The sequence below is a fragment of the Corylus avellana genome, chromosome ca9 (assembly GCF_901000735.1).
Source record: "Corylus avellana chromosome ca9, CavTom2PMs-1.0".
Classification (NCBI taxonomy): Eukaryota; Viridiplantae; Streptophyta; class Magnoliopsida; order Fagales; family Betulaceae; genus Corylus; species Corylus avellana.
In genome coordinates, this window is record NC_081549.1 from 9,469,061 (window position 1) to 9,487,751 (window position 18,691).

At 35.1% G+C, this 18,691-nt stretch overlaps 1 protein-coding gene across 2 annotated transcripts; it reads left to right on the plus strand.

Moving 5' to 3' along the window:
• Nucleotides 1-1,895: 1,895 nt before the first annotated feature.
• Nucleotides 1,896-15,861, plus strand: LOC132192009 (calmodulin-interacting protein 111). Of its 2 annotated transcripts, XM_059607182.1 has the most exons (11): nt 1,896-2,370; nt 3,349-3,507; nt 4,450-5,342; nt 6,975-7,179; nt 11,027-11,234; nt 11,520-12,016; nt 12,792-13,218; nt 13,444-13,524; nt 13,685-13,875; nt 13,955-14,142; nt 15,281-15,861. In XM_059607182.1, the coding sequence occupies exons 1-11, from the start codon at nt 2,086-2,088 to the stop codon at nt 15,360-15,362; spliced, it is 3,216 nt and encodes a 1,071-aa protein (XP_059463165.1). In that variant the 5' UTR covers nt 1,896-2,085; the 3' UTR covers nt 15,363-15,861. The 2 variants fall into 2 exon arrangements, with proteins under 2 accessions (XP_059463165.1, XP_059463166.1); XM_059607183.1 differs by lacking the exon at nt 1,896-2,370 and having other exon boundaries at nt 3,360-3,502.
• The last annotated feature ends 2,830 nt before the right edge of the window (nt 15,862-18,691 follow it).

Sequence of the window (18,691 nt, forward strand, 5' to 3'; positions counted from 1 at the left end):
AGAATCGGCCCAAATCTCTTGAATCAGCCCATTAAGTGCTTCTTTGATCTTCTTGGATCTTGTTTTAGTAATAGGCCCAACTGGAACATGCAATGGATCCTTTAATGGTGCTTGTTAATTCTCATCAGATACATACCCGGCTCACTCGATCAAACTCGACGGGGGACTCGTGAGCTTAACTTGTTTAAGACTCGAACCGGCTTGTTAGCATGACTCGTTAGCTCGTTCATATATATATATAATTAAATAATATATGTTATATGAATTATTTAATATTCATGTGTATGTATTAGTTGACATACTAACTAGTTAGTTCATAAATTAACATATTATCTAGTTAATTAATATATATTAAGTAAATATAATTAAGTACATGTTACTCAATACTTCTATGTATATTACTTATTTTATTATACATGTGTGTTATATATTAGCATTAACATACTAACTAGTAACTAGTTAATTAATAAACTAACATATTAACTAAGTTAATATATATTAAATTACTAACTTAGTATAATTAACTATAGGTTATTTTGACAAACAAGAAAATTATATGTTACTTAATATTTGTATGAGTATTATATATATGAATATATAATATACATACTTGTTAGTTAATATATACTAACTTAGTATTACTATTAAGTTAAGTGTTAGATCACATGATCTAAAGATGATGTGAATTTTAATTAGAAAAAAAAAAAGATTATGTGAATTATTATATGATATGATCATATATATCAAAAATTAAGTGATTAATATTAGAATCAACAATGTGTTTGTTTAGAGATATATGCTCTTGTTATGTTTAGAGTATTATGCTCTAGATATCATTATAATTTAGATGTTATATCATATGAATTATCATCCGAATTTAGTCACATTTTCATATTGTCTACCATTATAATTTATATAATTATATCAAATGATTAATTGATTATTAAATCATATAACTATATAATAGCAATATATATATATATAATATGACATAAGTCATCAGTATAAAAACTCATATTAATACAACAATTAAGTACCCCGAGACTTAATAACTAGTTAGTTAATAAACTAACATATTAACTAAGTTAATATATATTAAATTACTGACGGAGTATATTTAACTATAGGTTATTTTGACAAAAAAAAATTATATGTTACTTACTATTTGTATGTGTATTATATATATGAATATATAATATACATACTTGTCAGTTAATATATATTAACTTAGTATTACTAAGTAAGTTAACTATTTTCAGAAAACAAAAACAAAAGCAAAATAAGTTAATCAAAACAAGTTACATAAATAGTAACTAATATAAAATATTATGACATATGGTTAATTTGTTAACTAATTAAATATATAACTATACTAAATAGTTAATATACAAGCAAATATTAACATACTAAATACAAAATACAAAATATAGTTAGTGTTAGATCACACGATCTAAAGAGTATGCGAATTGTAATTAGAAGAAAAAAAAGATTACGTGAATTGTTAGATCATATGATCATATATATCACAAATTAAGTGATTAATATTATAATCAACAACGTGTTTGTTTAGAGTTATATAGTTACTTATTATAATTGATTTTAGGGAGCAAATTGTTAATTTGGCCTACCCTGAAGATCTATAAATTATTTTTTATACTACATGGGGTGATTTGTAATTTAGGCAAACTACAGAGACTTATAAATTATTTGTCATACCACAATGAGTGATTTATAATTTAGGTCAACCACATGAACTAATTTTGCATTTATCCCTAAAAGAATTAATGCTACGAAACAAAATAAAGAAACTTCCATAGGCTAACTGAAGAAAATTATATGAATAAAATGATGTATGCAATTGAACACACGGTTAAACCCTAGAGTAGGGTTTTGCATATGCTGAAGCTATTGCCTTATTTCCCAAGAATATTTAGATCTTCGCTATCGAAATAAAGTAGGTGAAAAAAGTGTTTGATTGGCAGCCAAAAATTATCAACTTTTTGATTAATCAATTTGAGTTCAGAAGCTCTTCTGTCTGTCTGAGATTGAGGTTTTGCGATTTCAAAGCTTTTATAGAGGGAAAACATGGCGCCCAAGACAAAGAAGCATTCCAAGGCAAAGTCGAGGCTGTTAAACGCTGACCAGTCTGTGTCTCCTCGGACACCAAATTTTGAAGTTGAAGCCACTGAGGAGGATCTTTTCCGCGCTCTTGAAGAAGCTTCTTGCGAATATCCTGCTCTCATTGCCAAATCTGCTATTATTGCAAAAGTTGTTGATGTTGATGTCGATCCCAAGCCCAAAAGCTGTATGATTTGGCTTTCAGAGAGTGCCATGATTGCATCTTCCCTTGCCCCTTTGTCCATCGTATCGGTAATTCATGCCCCCCACTTTTTATCCCTTATGTCTCAGTATTTCTACTGGAATTTGAATAATTGGTTAGGTTTGTTTGTATTCAACCCAACAGAATAAAACAGGTCAAGTACACAGTTTGTAAAGAATTATGGTTGCTTTTCATGATGAATTGCAAAGATATGTTACACCATCATCTTTTGGACAGAAATTTTTCGTTTCGACATATGAAAAGCACATGCTAAGGGACACATGTTACTTTTAGAGACTGGGTTGGAAGAAATTTTTTTTAAACCAGTTTATAGGAAATTTTTGTCTGTTGTTATCTTTTAGATGCCTTGTCTGATTCAGATATGAATTTTTTTTAAGAGTGTTTAACAAACCCTGTCTGATTCAGCATGACAATGTGGCTTTGCCTAGAAATCATAGCTCATAAGCTTAGCTTACTTGTTAGGATGTAAATGATGGTATTTTAATGTCCTAATCTAGTCCCTTTTACTGGTTATATTTGTCATTTTTTATTTTTCTTTTTGTCTCTAATCTAGTCCCTTTTTCACCTGTTTATTTTTCACTTTGTCTCTATGATCTCCTTGCCTCGCTCAGTCTGTACTTGAAAGCTAAAGCTCTTAGCTTAAAATAACGTTGCCCTTTTCTTTTGTGATGTCCAGTTCTCAAGAAGTTGCTTCTTCATTGATTAGCTTTACTTATAACAAGTACATCAGTTTGATACCCTTCATGGATATTGTTTGCTTGAATGCTTTTAATTGTCACTTTTTTTTCTTTTTTTTTTCACGTTCCGTTTCTTTTTCTCTTGTTACCATAATAACATTTCAGTTGTTGTAGAAACTTATAAGCCTCTATAAATCAAACAAGTTAACTTGTATGTTTCGTTGGATCTGTCATATTATAATCCTAAAGTAACTTGTAATAGAGAGTCCCACAAAAGGGCATGTGTGATTGCATACTTATCCTCTTTTTTATCTTAATCCTGTTTGTCAGGTGTCACTTGCTTCTTCAACGAAGAACTTTTCATCAAGCTTTCCACTTAGCTCATTAGCAGATGAATGTGCTGCATCTTTTGGGATTGATACAGTAGAGAAAACGGCTAATGAAGTGGGGAGCTACTTTGCTCTTGCGACAGTTTATCCTTCTAGTAAGGTTTGATGGTAATTTAGTTGTTTTGATTTTGTCACCATTTTTTATATGAAAACCAGAAAAATAGTTCAAGAGAAAAAGGGAAGTAAATGGATTGATAAATAGGATACATTTGGGAACATTTGGTATTTGTGTTCCTAAACACTCTCCTTGCACAAACTCTGTATTCTGCAGAATAGCTGTGTGAGATTGATTTTTTTTTTTTCACTTCCGTCATGCCATTGTTAAATGCTTCAAGTCTTCGATTGTTGTACTGGTTGAAACCTTCAATAGCATTCTTGCAATTGGGATTTGCACAATCTAACCCATCACGTTTGGCATTAATAATTTACTGTAGCATCGAATTGGTAAGTTGAAAGCAGGTTGGCAGCCTTTGGGAGGTTGGAATTTTAGGTTTCAGATGCAAAAACATCCATCAAGGATAAATGCAGCTGATATTCTGAGCAATAGGATTCACTGTTGCTACATCCAGAAGATTTAAAGTTGTTTTGAATTTGAGGAAATTTGTTAAATAAGGAGTGCATTGCCTCAAAAGCTTGGGTTGCTGTTTTTTCTTGGGCTGTTTCTTTAAAAGGTTAGGGAAGGGCTTTTGGCTTAATGATGTTATAATTTAAGAAAATTCCATTAGACATTGTACGTTTGATATGCCCCATGAGGGTTGGCATGCCTTCTAGAAATAGAATGGACTATTTGAATCTGGTCCAAAGCAGCTGTTAGAACATAAAGAGATGCAATGTATGTGTTTTAAAAAATGTTTTTTCATTCTCCCCATGTCATCAATTCATGTTTTTGTTTGTCTTGGTTTATTGGTAAATTTTAGAGTTGCTGGTGTACCTGATTTTGCATCTAGTATGTCATTGGATCTTGATACATCATATTAAACAGAGATTGGGGTCTATCTTATTACTAAGACTTCTTTTTTCTTCATTTTTTAAACTTTTCCAGGTTTTGAAGAATGAAGTGCGATTGTCTTCCAACCTTTCCTACACCATGGGTTGTCCTACTTTAGGCAGTGTTGTGTTTGTTTACCCTATAGAAAGCCAATTTCCATCCAGTCCTGTAAATGGACATGACACACCAAATGGCACCAGAGTTGGCTCTTTTGCTCTATACAACTGTAAGGAATTGCATCTAGAGCTGGTTCCTTCGAAGAATGAGTCAACATTGCCAAGTAATATGTTGTCTTCCATGAACTTCCCTGCAGAAAAACCTCGTGATCCATTTGAAATTGGAATGGTTTCATCCCCTAAAACTCCATTGCATCAGTCAAAACTTAGCTCTTCTAGTACTAGTCACACAACATCACCAATACGCGGAAATTCAGTATCATGTTTACCAAATCCAAGCAGTTCATCTATGGATTCATTTGATATTAAGGAGGTAATAGGGTATAAAAGTGCTAAGAAAGCTCTGCATGCATATTTTCGTTTGTGGTTGTTTTCTCGTAATCTGTTCTGTGGAAATTTTGTCACCATCCCGATGTTTCCCGAGCTTTCTATTTTTCGCGTGATAGGTGCTAAACAATTGTCAGCAAAGAGTAGTAGCCATAATTATACGAATGAGAAAAGTCAACATTTGCTCTTTGAAGATCCTGAGCTGGTGGACCATGTGAACCATGCTTTTGTTGTAAACCAAGATACAGAAGTCTGTCTGCATTTTCCATCCAATGTGTTGTCTGAAACTTCTCAAAAAGGAGGTTTCTCAGGTGTTGAACTTGAATATAAGGATGTTAAAGCTAATGTGGTGGACAATACTTTGAAGTTGGGTGGTCTTTCTAAAGAATATGCAATTTTGAAAGATATAATAGTCTCCTCATCAGTGAAGGACACTTTGTCGAGGTATGCCATATAAAATATTTTCTCTTGTTTATTTTGTTCAGTTATTTTGCATTGATCAACTTAAATAAAATGTTCTCTAGAGATGGATACATGGGGACATATCAGATTGCATAGATTGTGCTGTATAAAAGGTCAAATTACAAAATATACTATTTTGTAGTTATTAAAAGAGTTGTAAGCACTTATGTCCAAAACAATTATACATGCATATAGGTCTAGTAATATGCTTTTCCTCCCTTTTAAGTTTTTAACAAAGATATGTGCCTCGACTTGGTTAGTTAGTCAATTCCAGTTCAACCTGGATACCACTGCAGGAAATATCAAGAATTTGTTAACAATATACCAGCATCTCCAAGTATCTTCAGATGGATATACCAATGAGTGACCTCAAAAGTTTGTCTGTGTGCCTGTGACACATACCAATTATTACACAGGTGTATTATCAAGCCTTACTACCTAGCCAAAAAAGTCTGCCCTCCCCATAAGTTAGTTAATAAACTGTTTGATTAACAGTTGACATGAATTCGAAACATTAGTCTAAGGGAACATCTGTGAGAGGAAAGCTAATAAAAGAGTGTAGTGAGACAGAAGAACATCATGATGGCCTATATTTTTTTCAATGAGTGGCCTTAGATATGGCTGAATGGCAAATTGGTCATTATCCTCTACTACGAGGCTTGGTTAAGAAAATATATTTTTTATCGCCCATATATTTTATAAATTTATTTCCTTAAGTGGCAACTAAATTTAATACGAGAAGGCAGGTATACCATTTAAGGATTTCTAGAGCCTTTTTGTTCTAAGTGGCAGCTAAATTTAATATGAGAAGTCGGGCTTACAGTTGGATAGTCCATAGAAGTTGCACTGTCTCATGAAGCGTCTTCTTAAGTTGCAGATAGAAGTCCATCTCCACTATTTTGATCATTCCCTTGCCCATGATAATCTTCCAGCGATCATATTATTGAATTTGTTAATATTGTAACCTTGTCTTTTATAATTAATTGAGTTAATGACCTAAATCTCAAATGGCATAGATTGCTTGTACTTTCTACATCCAAGCTTGTTGTTAACCTTTGTACAGATTCTAATAAGGAGTACATATTTCATAATACCAATGTACATCGTTTAGCTGAACTATGGGCAATCTTAGGTATAGTCGGATATGTAATTGCTTTTTTCTAGTAAATATATCAACACATTGTTGCCTTTTGTGTTGTCTTTAGAAGGAAATGAATAATAGAAGTTCTGAGGACCGTGAGAGGACTTTGGAAAAAATTTAGTCTTTATTTTTCAATACCTTGTATCTTTGGACAGCTGCTTTTGTTTTTCTTTGGTGATTAGTTTTCATGATTTTCTTGTTCTTTTTGTTCTTCCTAGTTAGGTGGCTTCTCCTATATACTCTGTTTACCTGGGGGCGCCTTATGTTTTTAATGATATTTCGATTACGTGTAAAACAAAATGGAGATCAACACATTGCCCATAATTGTTGCCGATGGTCTCTTCCTATGTCTATGAACTATTCAATTCTATGTTTTGAAGTTCTTGTCATCCTTTAGTTGCATTCTTAATGCAGCTGTTTTAATGGTCCACATATTCGGTGTTAAATGCTGATCACTGATGTTACTGTTTTAGTTTTGGTTTACGAACTACAAAGGGAGTGCTTCTGCATGGCCCTCCTGGCACGGGAAAGACTTCTTTAGCTCGGCTGTGTGCCCGTGATGCTGGTGTCAGACTTTTCTCTGTGAATGGACCTGAAATTGTGAGTAAATTTTATGGAGAAAGTGAGAAAGCTTTGCTTGAAGTTTTTGAGTCAGCAAGCCAAGCAGCACCTGCCATGGTTAGAATTCTTCACCCCAAAATGTTAAATTTCTCTTTCAGATCTATGCCTTATTTTTTGAGGGATTATTGCTGTTCTGTGGTTGAAGTACTGATGGATACAGTGTTGAACTTAGTTATTTAAACCACAAAAACAATTAAGTGTAGAGCGTAGCAATTTATTACAGTTTCAAGTTATTTATGTGTGAAGTGTAACCACAAGCATTTTATTTCCAGTGAAATCTAATCAGATGGATCATAGAACTATAGCTTAAGAGCTGTTTTATGTCAAGACAATAATTTAAGTGTCGACCGTAAACAACCTCCTCATCCTTTGTGAGTTTACTAGCGACATCTGGCGCTTGTTTCTCATCTTATTTGGAGTCTTGTAGGTCATGCCTAGCAATATCCTAGAGATGCCTTACTGTTGGAAGACTCTAGAACAGGGACATTCAAAAGAGGCCATCTGAAAATTTATCTCTACTTTACTAATGTGGAGCATTTGGAGAGAGAAATTGGCGCCTTCTTTAGGATTGCAAGTCTAATGTGCTACAATTAAAATCCTCCTTCTTGAGATCTCTTTTAGATTAGGTTGTAACTTATGTTCCTAATTTTTCTTCCTCTAATCTTGTTGATCTTGCTAACTTCTTAGATTTTTGACTCTAATAGGTCCGTTGCTTCTCTTGTATACTTTTCATGTGCGAGAGCTTTGCTTATTATTCATTAAAAAAAAAAAAAAGTATCGACTGTAAGTTATGACTCATCCTTTATTAACATGCCTTTTTGGTGGAGAGTCAGAGACTATGCTTTTTTTCTATGAGTTGATTTAGAGAAAAATTTACGGTTAAGTTGAAAAAAGAAGAAAAATGAAAAACGTATTACATTATCTTGATTGTATATTTTGAAGGTGCTAAAAGATTTAGTGTAAAATGAACCTACAACATCTATGGTTTTGGTTGATTCATTTTTTGATAATTAATCGTAATATCATTAAAAGCGTAAGGCACTTCATGTACATAAGGAGTATATAAGAGAAGCCACCTAGGTAATAAGGGTAAAAAGAATAAGAAAACCATGATAACTAATCACTAAATGAGAAACATAAGCAGCTGTCTAAAAATACGAAGTGTTTGAAGAAAAAAGAATTCAACTACTCTAAAGTCTTCTCACAGTCTTCAAAACACCTATCATTCTTTTCTCTCCAAAGACACCAAAACAGGCACAAAGGCACCATCTTCCAAACAACAGCACTTTGAGAGACAAGTCGACTACTTGTCTAGGCATAACACAACACAACCCGAATTGATTGAAGGAATCATTTCAAATGGCGCAAGCAACTTCACAATGAAGAAGATGATGGTCTACAGACTTCCCATTCTCTTTGCACAAAACACACCAATCAACCACAATATTTGCCGCTTCTGAAGATTGTCTTTGGTAAGAATCTTCCCTAGGCTGCTGACCACACAAAAAAGGCCACCCGCAGAGGAACCTTAGTCATCCAAATACTTTTCCAAGGGAAGCGGAAACCATCAATTCATGACACTTGGACGAATTTAACACCAAACAACCCTCTTTTGGAAGGGAGGCACCAGGACTTGTCTTCCCCTTCCTTTCTCATTCTTACTAAATACATCAAGCTGTAGAACGAGGCAAAGACTTCCACCTCCCAATCCTAAGCCACTCTAGCAAAGGTCATGATCCACTAAATGGCACCTCCAAAAACTTCTATATGAGCCTCAACAAGAGCATCCTTTGTATGAGCAAATACCAAATAAAACTGGAAAAAAGCATCTTTAAGGGCCATATCCCCACACCAAAGGTCATGCCAAAACCAAACCTTGGAACTTTTTGGCTAATTCTAATAACACCTCCTTGGCTTTGTGTTTTTCTAGTCATGCTCTCTCTATTTTTCCAATTGCTCTAATCCAATAATCCCATCTCTCTGTTAAATTTGGTAAAGGGATTGTTAATTGGGTTCAAGCCACTTACCAAACAAGTGTGTGCCCATTCAGTTGTCAGTTCCCGCCGAAGACTTGTGGAGACTCCCATGCCAACTAAAGGTGTCTCTTATGTCCAAGTCACAAATCCCTCTTTGTTCATAGAAGTCCAAGCCCAAACCAAATGCCCAATCTAACCAACTAATTCCCCCACCTAGATTCTCTAGGTCGAGGAGCTCCTCCACAACATTGAGGACGGCCAAGCCCTCTTGTTCCGCCTCTCCGAGTTGCTTGCTCCCGCCTCTCTTTCGCCTATGTCTTGCAATCTTGGAGCATGGTGCTCAGCAAGTTCACTCAATGGACTTTAGCTAGGACTTGTGCAATTTCACACATATTTCACCAATCGTAGTAACCATGGTTGTGGCTAGTTCCTACCAAGTCACAACTGCTCGTCACTATCCATTGTCATACATCACTATTCTGTCATTGCTCTTGTCACAACTTTGCCACATCATATTTGTTGCCTTGAATTCATGTGGACCTTGCCATACAACTAGCTACAAGGAGTGGGATTAGAAAAATTGAAAACTGAGAGGATGGCATTAAATTCAACTCAAACCACATGGGTGGGAGGTGCATTTTACCTTTAGATTTATTCTTTAGAGTATGGTACAAATAGATAACTATCATGGACAGTTTTCCTTCGTCACCTCTTTTGGATTTTCTTGATTTGTTAAACGTTAAGAGGTAAGCTTTTGGTGGTCCTCTTCTATACTTGATGCGTACTTGAGATTGCCTTTTCATCAATAAAAGTAATCATTACTTATAAAAAAGCAAGATCATGATCATAGAGATTTTCCTTGGTACTTTCTTAAGACTATTTCACATGAGAACTATAATGACGGACTCATTGATGTTTTGGAAGTGACCAAACTGTTTAAACCATATTAAAGTGGGGATATATGTGAGTGACTTTAAATAGCTAAAAATCTTTTCCAATAAATTATTATTCATTAAAAAAAACAAATAAAAATCTTCAGCACATTACAGAAATTGATGAAACTGATTCAGACTCTTCCCCCCCCTATTCAACCACAACAGGTTACTAAGGCTGTAAATGAACAGAGTTGCTCGCGAACAGATTCGGGCTCGACTTGGGATTGGTTCATTTATTAAACGAACAGAGCTTGGACAAATATTAAAGCTTGTTTAATACTCGTATAAACTCGTCTGGACTCGTGTAAGCTTGTGTAACTTCATTTTTATTATTTTTATAGGCATCTTAGTATTGAAGAGACTCCTAAGTAGGTTTTGCCTAGCAACCTTACTAATAAAGGAGTAAGGTTAAATGCTCATTATCTCTTTGTGGTTTAAGGACTTTATTTTTGCTCATCTCGGTTTCAATTTGTATCGTAGATGGTACTTTGCTTATGGCTAAAAACGGAGATGGTATTTGCGTCCAAAATCCGCCCATAAAATTGATGGAAGTCCACGTCCACGTCAACCCAATAAGAAACTAACACGTGGCCATGCCATATTAAAAATTAAAAAGAACTATATAAAAAACTAAAAATATAAAAAATAATTAAAAAACATTTAAAAAAAATAGAAGGCCTTTGGGAAAAATGGGGTGGCCATTTTGGCCAAGAGCCACCCCCAAGACCCTTGAGGGTGGCTCGGCCACCCCCATTTGGCTAGGGGTGGTTTTGGCCAACCCCCTTTGGCCCATTTGATGGTGGTCGAAACCACCTCCAAGGCTCGGTTACCCCCAAAAAGCAAAATGGTTTAGCCACCCCCATAGGCCTTGGGGTGGCTCGACCAAGTGTATCAAGTTGATTGCATTCAATCAAAGTTATCAAGATTTTGCCTTATAGAGTGATATTGTTGACTTTGGGTTTCAAATGGCTAACTGGGATTTTCTTATTATAGGTATTCATCGATGAGTTGGATGCCATTGCCCCTGCTCGGAAAGATGGAGGTGAAGAGCTATCTCAAAGAATGGTTGCTACGTTGTTAAATTTGATGGATGGGATTAACAGAACTGATGGATTGATTGTAATTGCTGCAACCAATAGGCCTGATAGTATTGAGCCTGCACTGAGACGACCTGGAAGACTAGACAGGGAAATTGAAATAGGTATTATGAATTATTTGTGATTATGATATGTTTAGCTTGATTTGTCCGTGATCAGTCAAAATGTGCAGGTTATGCACAACGGCGGACACTGAATAGAAATTACTCAGGGAATAGGAATCAATATCAAGTATTTAGTGACTTAGTGGATGAACTTGGAATAGGAGTTCAAACGAAGATTTTTCTGTTGTCCATTTTACTGGTTCAAATACTTGATGGATTCATAGAGTTTATCACCTTTTGCTGGATATGTTATTAATTTTGTTTCTCTTAAAAATTCGTATGTAGGTGTGCCATCTCCAAAGCAGCGGTTAGATATATTGCTTACTCTTCTTGGTGAAATGGAACACTCTCTTTTAGACATGCAAGTTGAACATCTTGCTATGGTCACACATGGATATGTGGGTGCTGATCTAGCTTCCCTATGCAATGAGGCAGCATTGGTTTGTCTCAGGCGTTATGTTAAATTTAAATATTCTTGTCATGATTTGGTCTCCAGTTCAGCATCTGTTGCATGTGAAGGTTGTTCCGATGTTATAACCGATGGATCTGATTGCTTAGAAGTTACAAGAGATATTTCAAGGGATTATGCAGATTCAGCAACTTCTTCTGTTTCAAATTTGTCTGTTTACTCAGAGATTCGACCACCCTTTCCCTTGAAGGGCACTGTTCCAGAACATGTAGATCACATCATAGATGGCTTTGAAGAAGAGTGTATGTTAAGAGTAGCTTTTGAAGATTTTGAAAAGGCCAGGATCAAAGTGAGGCCCAGTGCCATGCGGGAGGTATTGTTTATGTGTTCACATTGCTTAGAGAATCATTTTTGTTTAAAATATATTTGAGGAAGTGAGGTCTGCCATCTAGAATGACACTTTATGTGAGTCCTATAGTCTCATTATTCTTTTATATAAGCCAATCATATGATGGCAATTATTAGACCCATAACCATCACCTATTATATCTTGGGTCCAACTTAAATACTTTCATTCTGAAACTCAATTCACGTGCTTAGCAAATTATATTCTCTCCCCCCATGGAAGAATATTTCCTGGGTTCTATTTTTCTGAGTTGAATATGTGAATTTCTCTGATATAAGGAGGTCAAAAGAGGGAGAACAAGTAAAAAACAAATGGGAAAGAAAGAATTCTAATATGAGTATTTCACTAGTTCCGAAATGATGAGCAAGTATATAAGTATGATGGAACTAGATAAAATTAGGGGACTATGGAACTGTATGTAGATTTTTCCTACATTTGCATCTTTTACCCTTGCTGCCATCATTCATACTATGCTGGAAAAATAGAAGTGTAATCACTTATGCTTTAAGTTGCCAGATCTTAAGCACAATTGATCAAGCTAACTAAGTGGTTGCTTCAGTTGGAGTCCAATTCCCATAATTGTTCATATTTTAACCTTTTATTGCAGCCTTCAATGCCTCACATTTAGCCAAAATGTGAAAACCTTATAAATTTTAATTTTGGGAGAAATTTTTTGACAACTAGCATAGAATATGCTACTTGATCTAATTTACCAACTCTCATCTTATATATTCATTTCTAGGTAATACTTGAGGTTCCAAAGGTCAATTGGGAAGATGTTGGCGGCCAAAGCGAGGTTAAAACTCAATTAATGGAAGCTGTGGAGTGGCCTCAAAAACACCAGGATGCATTCAAGCGTATTGGAACTCGTCCCCCAACAGGGATCTTGATGTTTGGTCCTCCTGGTTGCAGCAAAACCCTCATGGCACGTGCAGTAGCCTCTGAAGCAGGATTGAATTTCCTTTCCGTGAAGGGTCCAGAACTTTTCAGTAAATGGGTTGGTGAATCTGAGAAGGCTGTAAGATCACTATTCGCAAAAGCAAGGGCGAATGCCCCATCAATTATCTTTTTTGACGAAATTGATGGTCTTGCTGTCATCCGTGGCAAGGAAAGTGATGGGGTTTCAGTTTCTGATAGGGTTATGAGTCAGCTTCTTGTTGAACTGGATGGTTAGTGATGAATTTGGAGTATTACACTCTACCAATAGAAGTTTTCTTTTCATATGGCTTATGTTTTAGACATGGTACTTTATTTCTTAAGATGAAAGTAACTAAAAGTTTGGGAAATTTAATCTTGAATATATTTTAGATGTTAACATTTATTGTTTTCTAAAACTAAACCAAGCTCTCTCTCTCTCTCTCTCTCTCTTAAAACAAATATTTTGTTGAATTCAGGTTTGCATCAAAGAGTTGATGTTACTGTTATTGCTGCTACAAACCGACCAGACAAGATTGATCCTGCCCTTTTAAGACCAGGTTCTCCCCCACTCTCTCTCTCTCTCTCTCACATGTCCACACCTGACACCTCCCCAACCCACACCCATACACCTGGTAGTTGAGTTGTTTCCAATCTCTTACCACTCCCTCTCCTAGAAACTTGGTAATGTTCCTAACAATTCACAAGAGACTTGTACAGGACGCTTTGACCGGCTGCTATATGTGGGGCCTCCAAATAACGCTGACCGAGAAGAGATATTCCACATCCATTTACGCAAAATTTCATGTAGTTCTGACATCAGCATAATGGAGCTGGCTAGTCTCACAGAAGGCTTCACTGGGGCTGATATATCATTGATCTGCCGGGAGGCAGCTGTTGCAGCTATTGAGGTTTCTTGAGTTCATTTCATGATTAGATGGCTTTGTCTTTTGAAATTGTTGATTGATTGATAATTTTTTTCCCAACCAGGAGTGCCTTGATGCTTCAGAAGTAACAATGCAACATTTAAAGACTGCAATTAGACAAGTACAGCCATCAGAAATTCACTCTTGTGAAGAGCTATCTGCAAAATTTCAAAGGCTTGTTTGTTCTACTGCAACAGAACATGAATTAGTATTTCAGCAGTATTCTAGCAAATCAAACTGGCTTCCCATCTGGTAAAGTATTTCTTCTCATGCTACTTTATTTTTCTCAATTAATATTGTTATTTTGAGCTAAAGTCTCTCTCTCTCTCTCTCTCCCTACATGTTTTAAGACTTGGTGCTGGGGCCTAACCGCCCAAGGGAACAAGTCTGTTGTAGCCAACAATAGTTCAGCAATATGTTCTTATGTTCCAAAATTATCTTTTACGATAGGTGTACTAGTCCAGATATTATCAAATGTTTCTAAAGATGGCTTTATCATGAGAACCGTGTGATCATTTTGTCAAATCTAGCTGGTTTGGTTACATGGGAATAAAAAATGCCAATTATCAATCTGGTCTCCAAGGCTGTAGTCATTTGATAAATGTTTGAATAACTAAAGTCCTTACCCGTATGAATCAGTGTGTTGGTCACATATTTGACTGATTTGTCAAAATCGTTCAGATAAGTTGGATTGAGGAAATGATAGTCCAATAAAAATGGTATGCCTTTGTTGCTGAGGTCAGTGGATAAGCAGTTCTTCATGGTTTATTGTTTTGCATCAGTAAAATATTTGAATTTGGTGGAATTAGGATTTTGTGATTCTTTTAATAAAACCTAGGGTTATGAAATATTATATGTATGCAAGACATGAATGAGAATTTTCAGTTACTGGAAGCATGATTCACTTGATAGCTTATGAAATATAAGTATGCTAGAGTCTAGACATGATCAAGAGTTTCAATTACTAGAAAACCCTGTTATCATTATTGACAAGTGGCAGACAGACACCTAATCAAATTAGATTTTAGGATTATTATTTAGAATAGGTTATGACCATATGCCTAAAAAGTGCATATTTCTTTATTGTTCTCTCATAATCTTCCCAGATCTTCCATGTATTATTGCCTTTCCTGTTGTTCAATGTCTTGTAATGTGTCAATGCTACATAGGCAGACTTCACCTTGCGTTTGAAGCTCATCTGTTTTGCATGTATACTTTATTTCTCTTAAACTTTTTCGTTTAATTTTTCCTTTCAGGTATTTTGTTACATGATGTGATTATTATTGTCCTCTCTCTCTCAAAGACATGTCCTTCCCTGAATAAATATTTGCATTTTCATACTAATTGATCATTCTTTTCTTTCTTTTTTCTTTTAACTTTGATGAAGCAGGAACCTTGTAAAGTCTGTTGCACTCTTCCTTTATCAATTCCCAGCAGCCCTTTTACTCTCAAAGTCTGCTTCAAGTGTTTAGCCCAACTTTACTGCAGCTCAGTCATCTGAAAGCACAAAGGAAGAGAAGACTACACATTGTCCGATTTCAATCAATAGGGTTTTTGAGGTGGTTAAGGCTAGGGATTGTTTGGGGCTTCAAAAGGAAAAATGACTAATACAATTACAACGTACGCATCATTTTGATGAGGCTGGGAAGCTCCAATTGCAGTCCGACTCAGCTTTCTGATGGACCCCAGATATCCCCTTATGATAATTTTGCAATTTGGGGGTGGGGTGGGGGGGTTGTGGATTACACGTGTCATTAGAGCATGAGGGGGTACCCCGTTGACCGGCTGTGGAAACCATGACTGCAGAAAAGCACTTGGCAGAGGCATATCCTCAGACTTGAATCTCCATCGCCAGAATTTCCAAATTATGACCTTTGTACATATATAATAGGAAATTTTTTGTGCATGAAATTGACCTTCAACAGGATGGAAAAATGGGTTGGATAAATGAAGTCTCCTCATATTCTCCTAGACTTCCATTTTTGTCATTATTTTGTTTGATGCAGCATTAATGCATTATGATTGGATCTTGAAACCAAGTGTTGGTTGAAGTAAAGTGGTCAAAAATAACTGCGGCTCTCATATCAAATCTGAATGAATTGAGTACTCGTAGAATTCATCCGTTGGTTGGTGCCAGATCAGCGTGATTAACGTCCACCAACAGTTTTGCTCTTTCTACATTTTATGAGATTTTAATTTCAACAATGAGGTTCTTAGGTTTTTCTTTGTTTTCAAACAAGTTATTGCCAACCTATCGTGCTATTATTAGTTAACGGTATATTACATCAGACTAATTAATTAATGTCTTGTAACTCTTGTTTCTTATGTTATGTATCAACTGCACTTGTTATGAGTTATAATTATTTTAAATTATAAATATATCTTAAATTAAAAAAAATAAAAAATAAATTCAAACTGTTGGGGAGGGCTATAGCTCCCTTCCTGCTTAAGAAAATACTATAAATTCGATTAAATAAAATAATAAATATAAAATGTTTTGTGGTGTAAATAGATAGAGCATGGTGAGGCTTGGAGGCATTTCATCAAAAGAATATTTAAATTTTAGATTTTAAGTTTTTATCTTTTCAATCGAGAGAAGTGCATTTGGGTGTGTAAGAATGGTGTGGCAGTGTAATGTTGAGTTGAGAGGATAAAGTGTGGTGAAAATTAAGGGTTTCATGATGTCTTTGGGTTTTGGTAAGTTGAAATCAGAACTTGATGGATCAAAAGTATCACAAAATGCCTCAATCAAAGCTCAATCGATCGTGCATGTCCCAAGAAGCCTTTATCGAACTCTTGATTGAAGCCCATTTGAATGCGACTAGGTAAATGAGCCTCGATCAAACCCTCGGTCGAAGTTTGTTCATCTGAGATTTCCCAAAGACAAAAAATAAGGGTTTTCCTAAGGAGAAAGAAGTGTGCAGGGTCATATATGTTGTTTTAGGAAAATTTAGAGATGATTAAATGTAAAGTAAAACCTAAGAATTCATCATTTAAATCACAACTAAAGTCACGGTATTTTATGAGTCTAATAGTAGATGTATTATTTTAGGATTAAAATACATTAGGGATAATAAGTTATCTTTATTGACAACTTTATAATTAGGTTTAGAATTTAAATATCAGAAATAATACTTATCATTAGAGATAACATGTTATTATTAAGAAGTAGTTTATTTATGTTAGTATTAAGTCTTTATTTAAAGAGGCCAATTTAATTAATGAAATTAAGCAAAGATTAATAGTATTCAGCCTTAAGTTGATTTGGAAAGTATTAGGGTTCCTCAAACCACCCTTAATCCATCCATTACGTGCTTGAGCAATTAAGCCTATAACACGGTATAAATTGCAGTAGATGATTGTGCCAAAGTGACATAAAGAGCAAATCAGCTTTGTAGACTCCTAGGAATGATTATGCAAGGACTAAGTATAGGAGTGAATCTATACCAAAGCATAGGTTATGATGAATTTAGGGAAAGGAAGAGTTCAATAGGAGAGTCATGTAATAGGATGTAGGTCTTGAGTGAGCATTTGAGAAACTCATTAGGTTGGAAGCTAATAGCTACTTTTGTAGCACCCAGAAAATAAAAAATATAAGCTAAAAGAAATTTTGTTTTCTTTTTTTTTTAAAAAAAAAATAGAGAAAATATAACAAGTTCATAGAACTAGGGATGTTCTGACAAAATAGGGGATAATGAGTAAGGACTTAGAAGAAGTAGAGAAGAAATAGCCACGAATAGGGGAATAAGTATTCCCAGAAAATGGCAGAGGATAACTTGAAATGGTGTAAGCCTAAACTACATCTTTATTGCTATGAGCTGTTTTAAGCCATGAAGATATTAAGATTGTTTATGAAAGTATGTTTATGAAGAACATGTTTAATCAAGATACTTAATGTGATTAATTAGGGTTCTTTGTACGAGGATTATGTTTCCCTATATTAGGGTTGCAACACAAGCTCATAGTTACCCATTCATAGGATATTATATGGTTCCAAATAGTTCTAGTACGAATTATGGTTACCTTATGATAGGATTTGAAATAAACGAAAGTTGTTTTGTTTTAACTAGGGCTCACTACATACATTTTCTCATGAATTATGTTTACTTAATGAGTCGTGAACTCATAATCTCACCTGTAAATAGAGATGGATTTAGGGGGGATCGGCAGTGGCCCTGCCCCCACCCAAAAAAAAAAATTACAAGAAAAAAAAAATTTAAGGTAAAAAAAAAATTAAGCTATTTTTTTGCCAATTGGTCCCTCCTCAAAAAACTTTTGGCCCTAAGTGCCCCCCAAATTCAAAACTAGCTCCGTCCCTGCGCTGTAAAACACTGTTTTACAAAAATCGAGCATGTGGATGCAGAGGACAAGCAACTAACGTAGTCAATAAGAGAGAGCTTCAATGGTGTTTGATTAACTAGAGCCTAGAGGTATAACCTAAGATATAGCAATAAGTTATAACCAATGCAGTTATTAGATGGGTTATGGTGTTTAATTAAAGTTGTAAATGGAACACTTGATATAATTATGTGATTTTGAAGGTATGTAGTATGTTTATGCTTACTACTATGGTAAAATATTGTCTATGTGATCTTATGTTTGCAAAAAAAAAAAAAAAAAAAGAAATTTATTTGCCGCCAATTATTATTGAAGAATAGTAGTAGCGTCTCAAAATTATTACATAAATTGCATAATTATTGAGAGGCATGGTTGAGGCCGCCCCTCATCTGGTGAGAGGGCCGCTCCGTACCGATGGGGGATGGTGGCACCCCTGTCTCATAGAGGGGTGGTCTCATCCCTC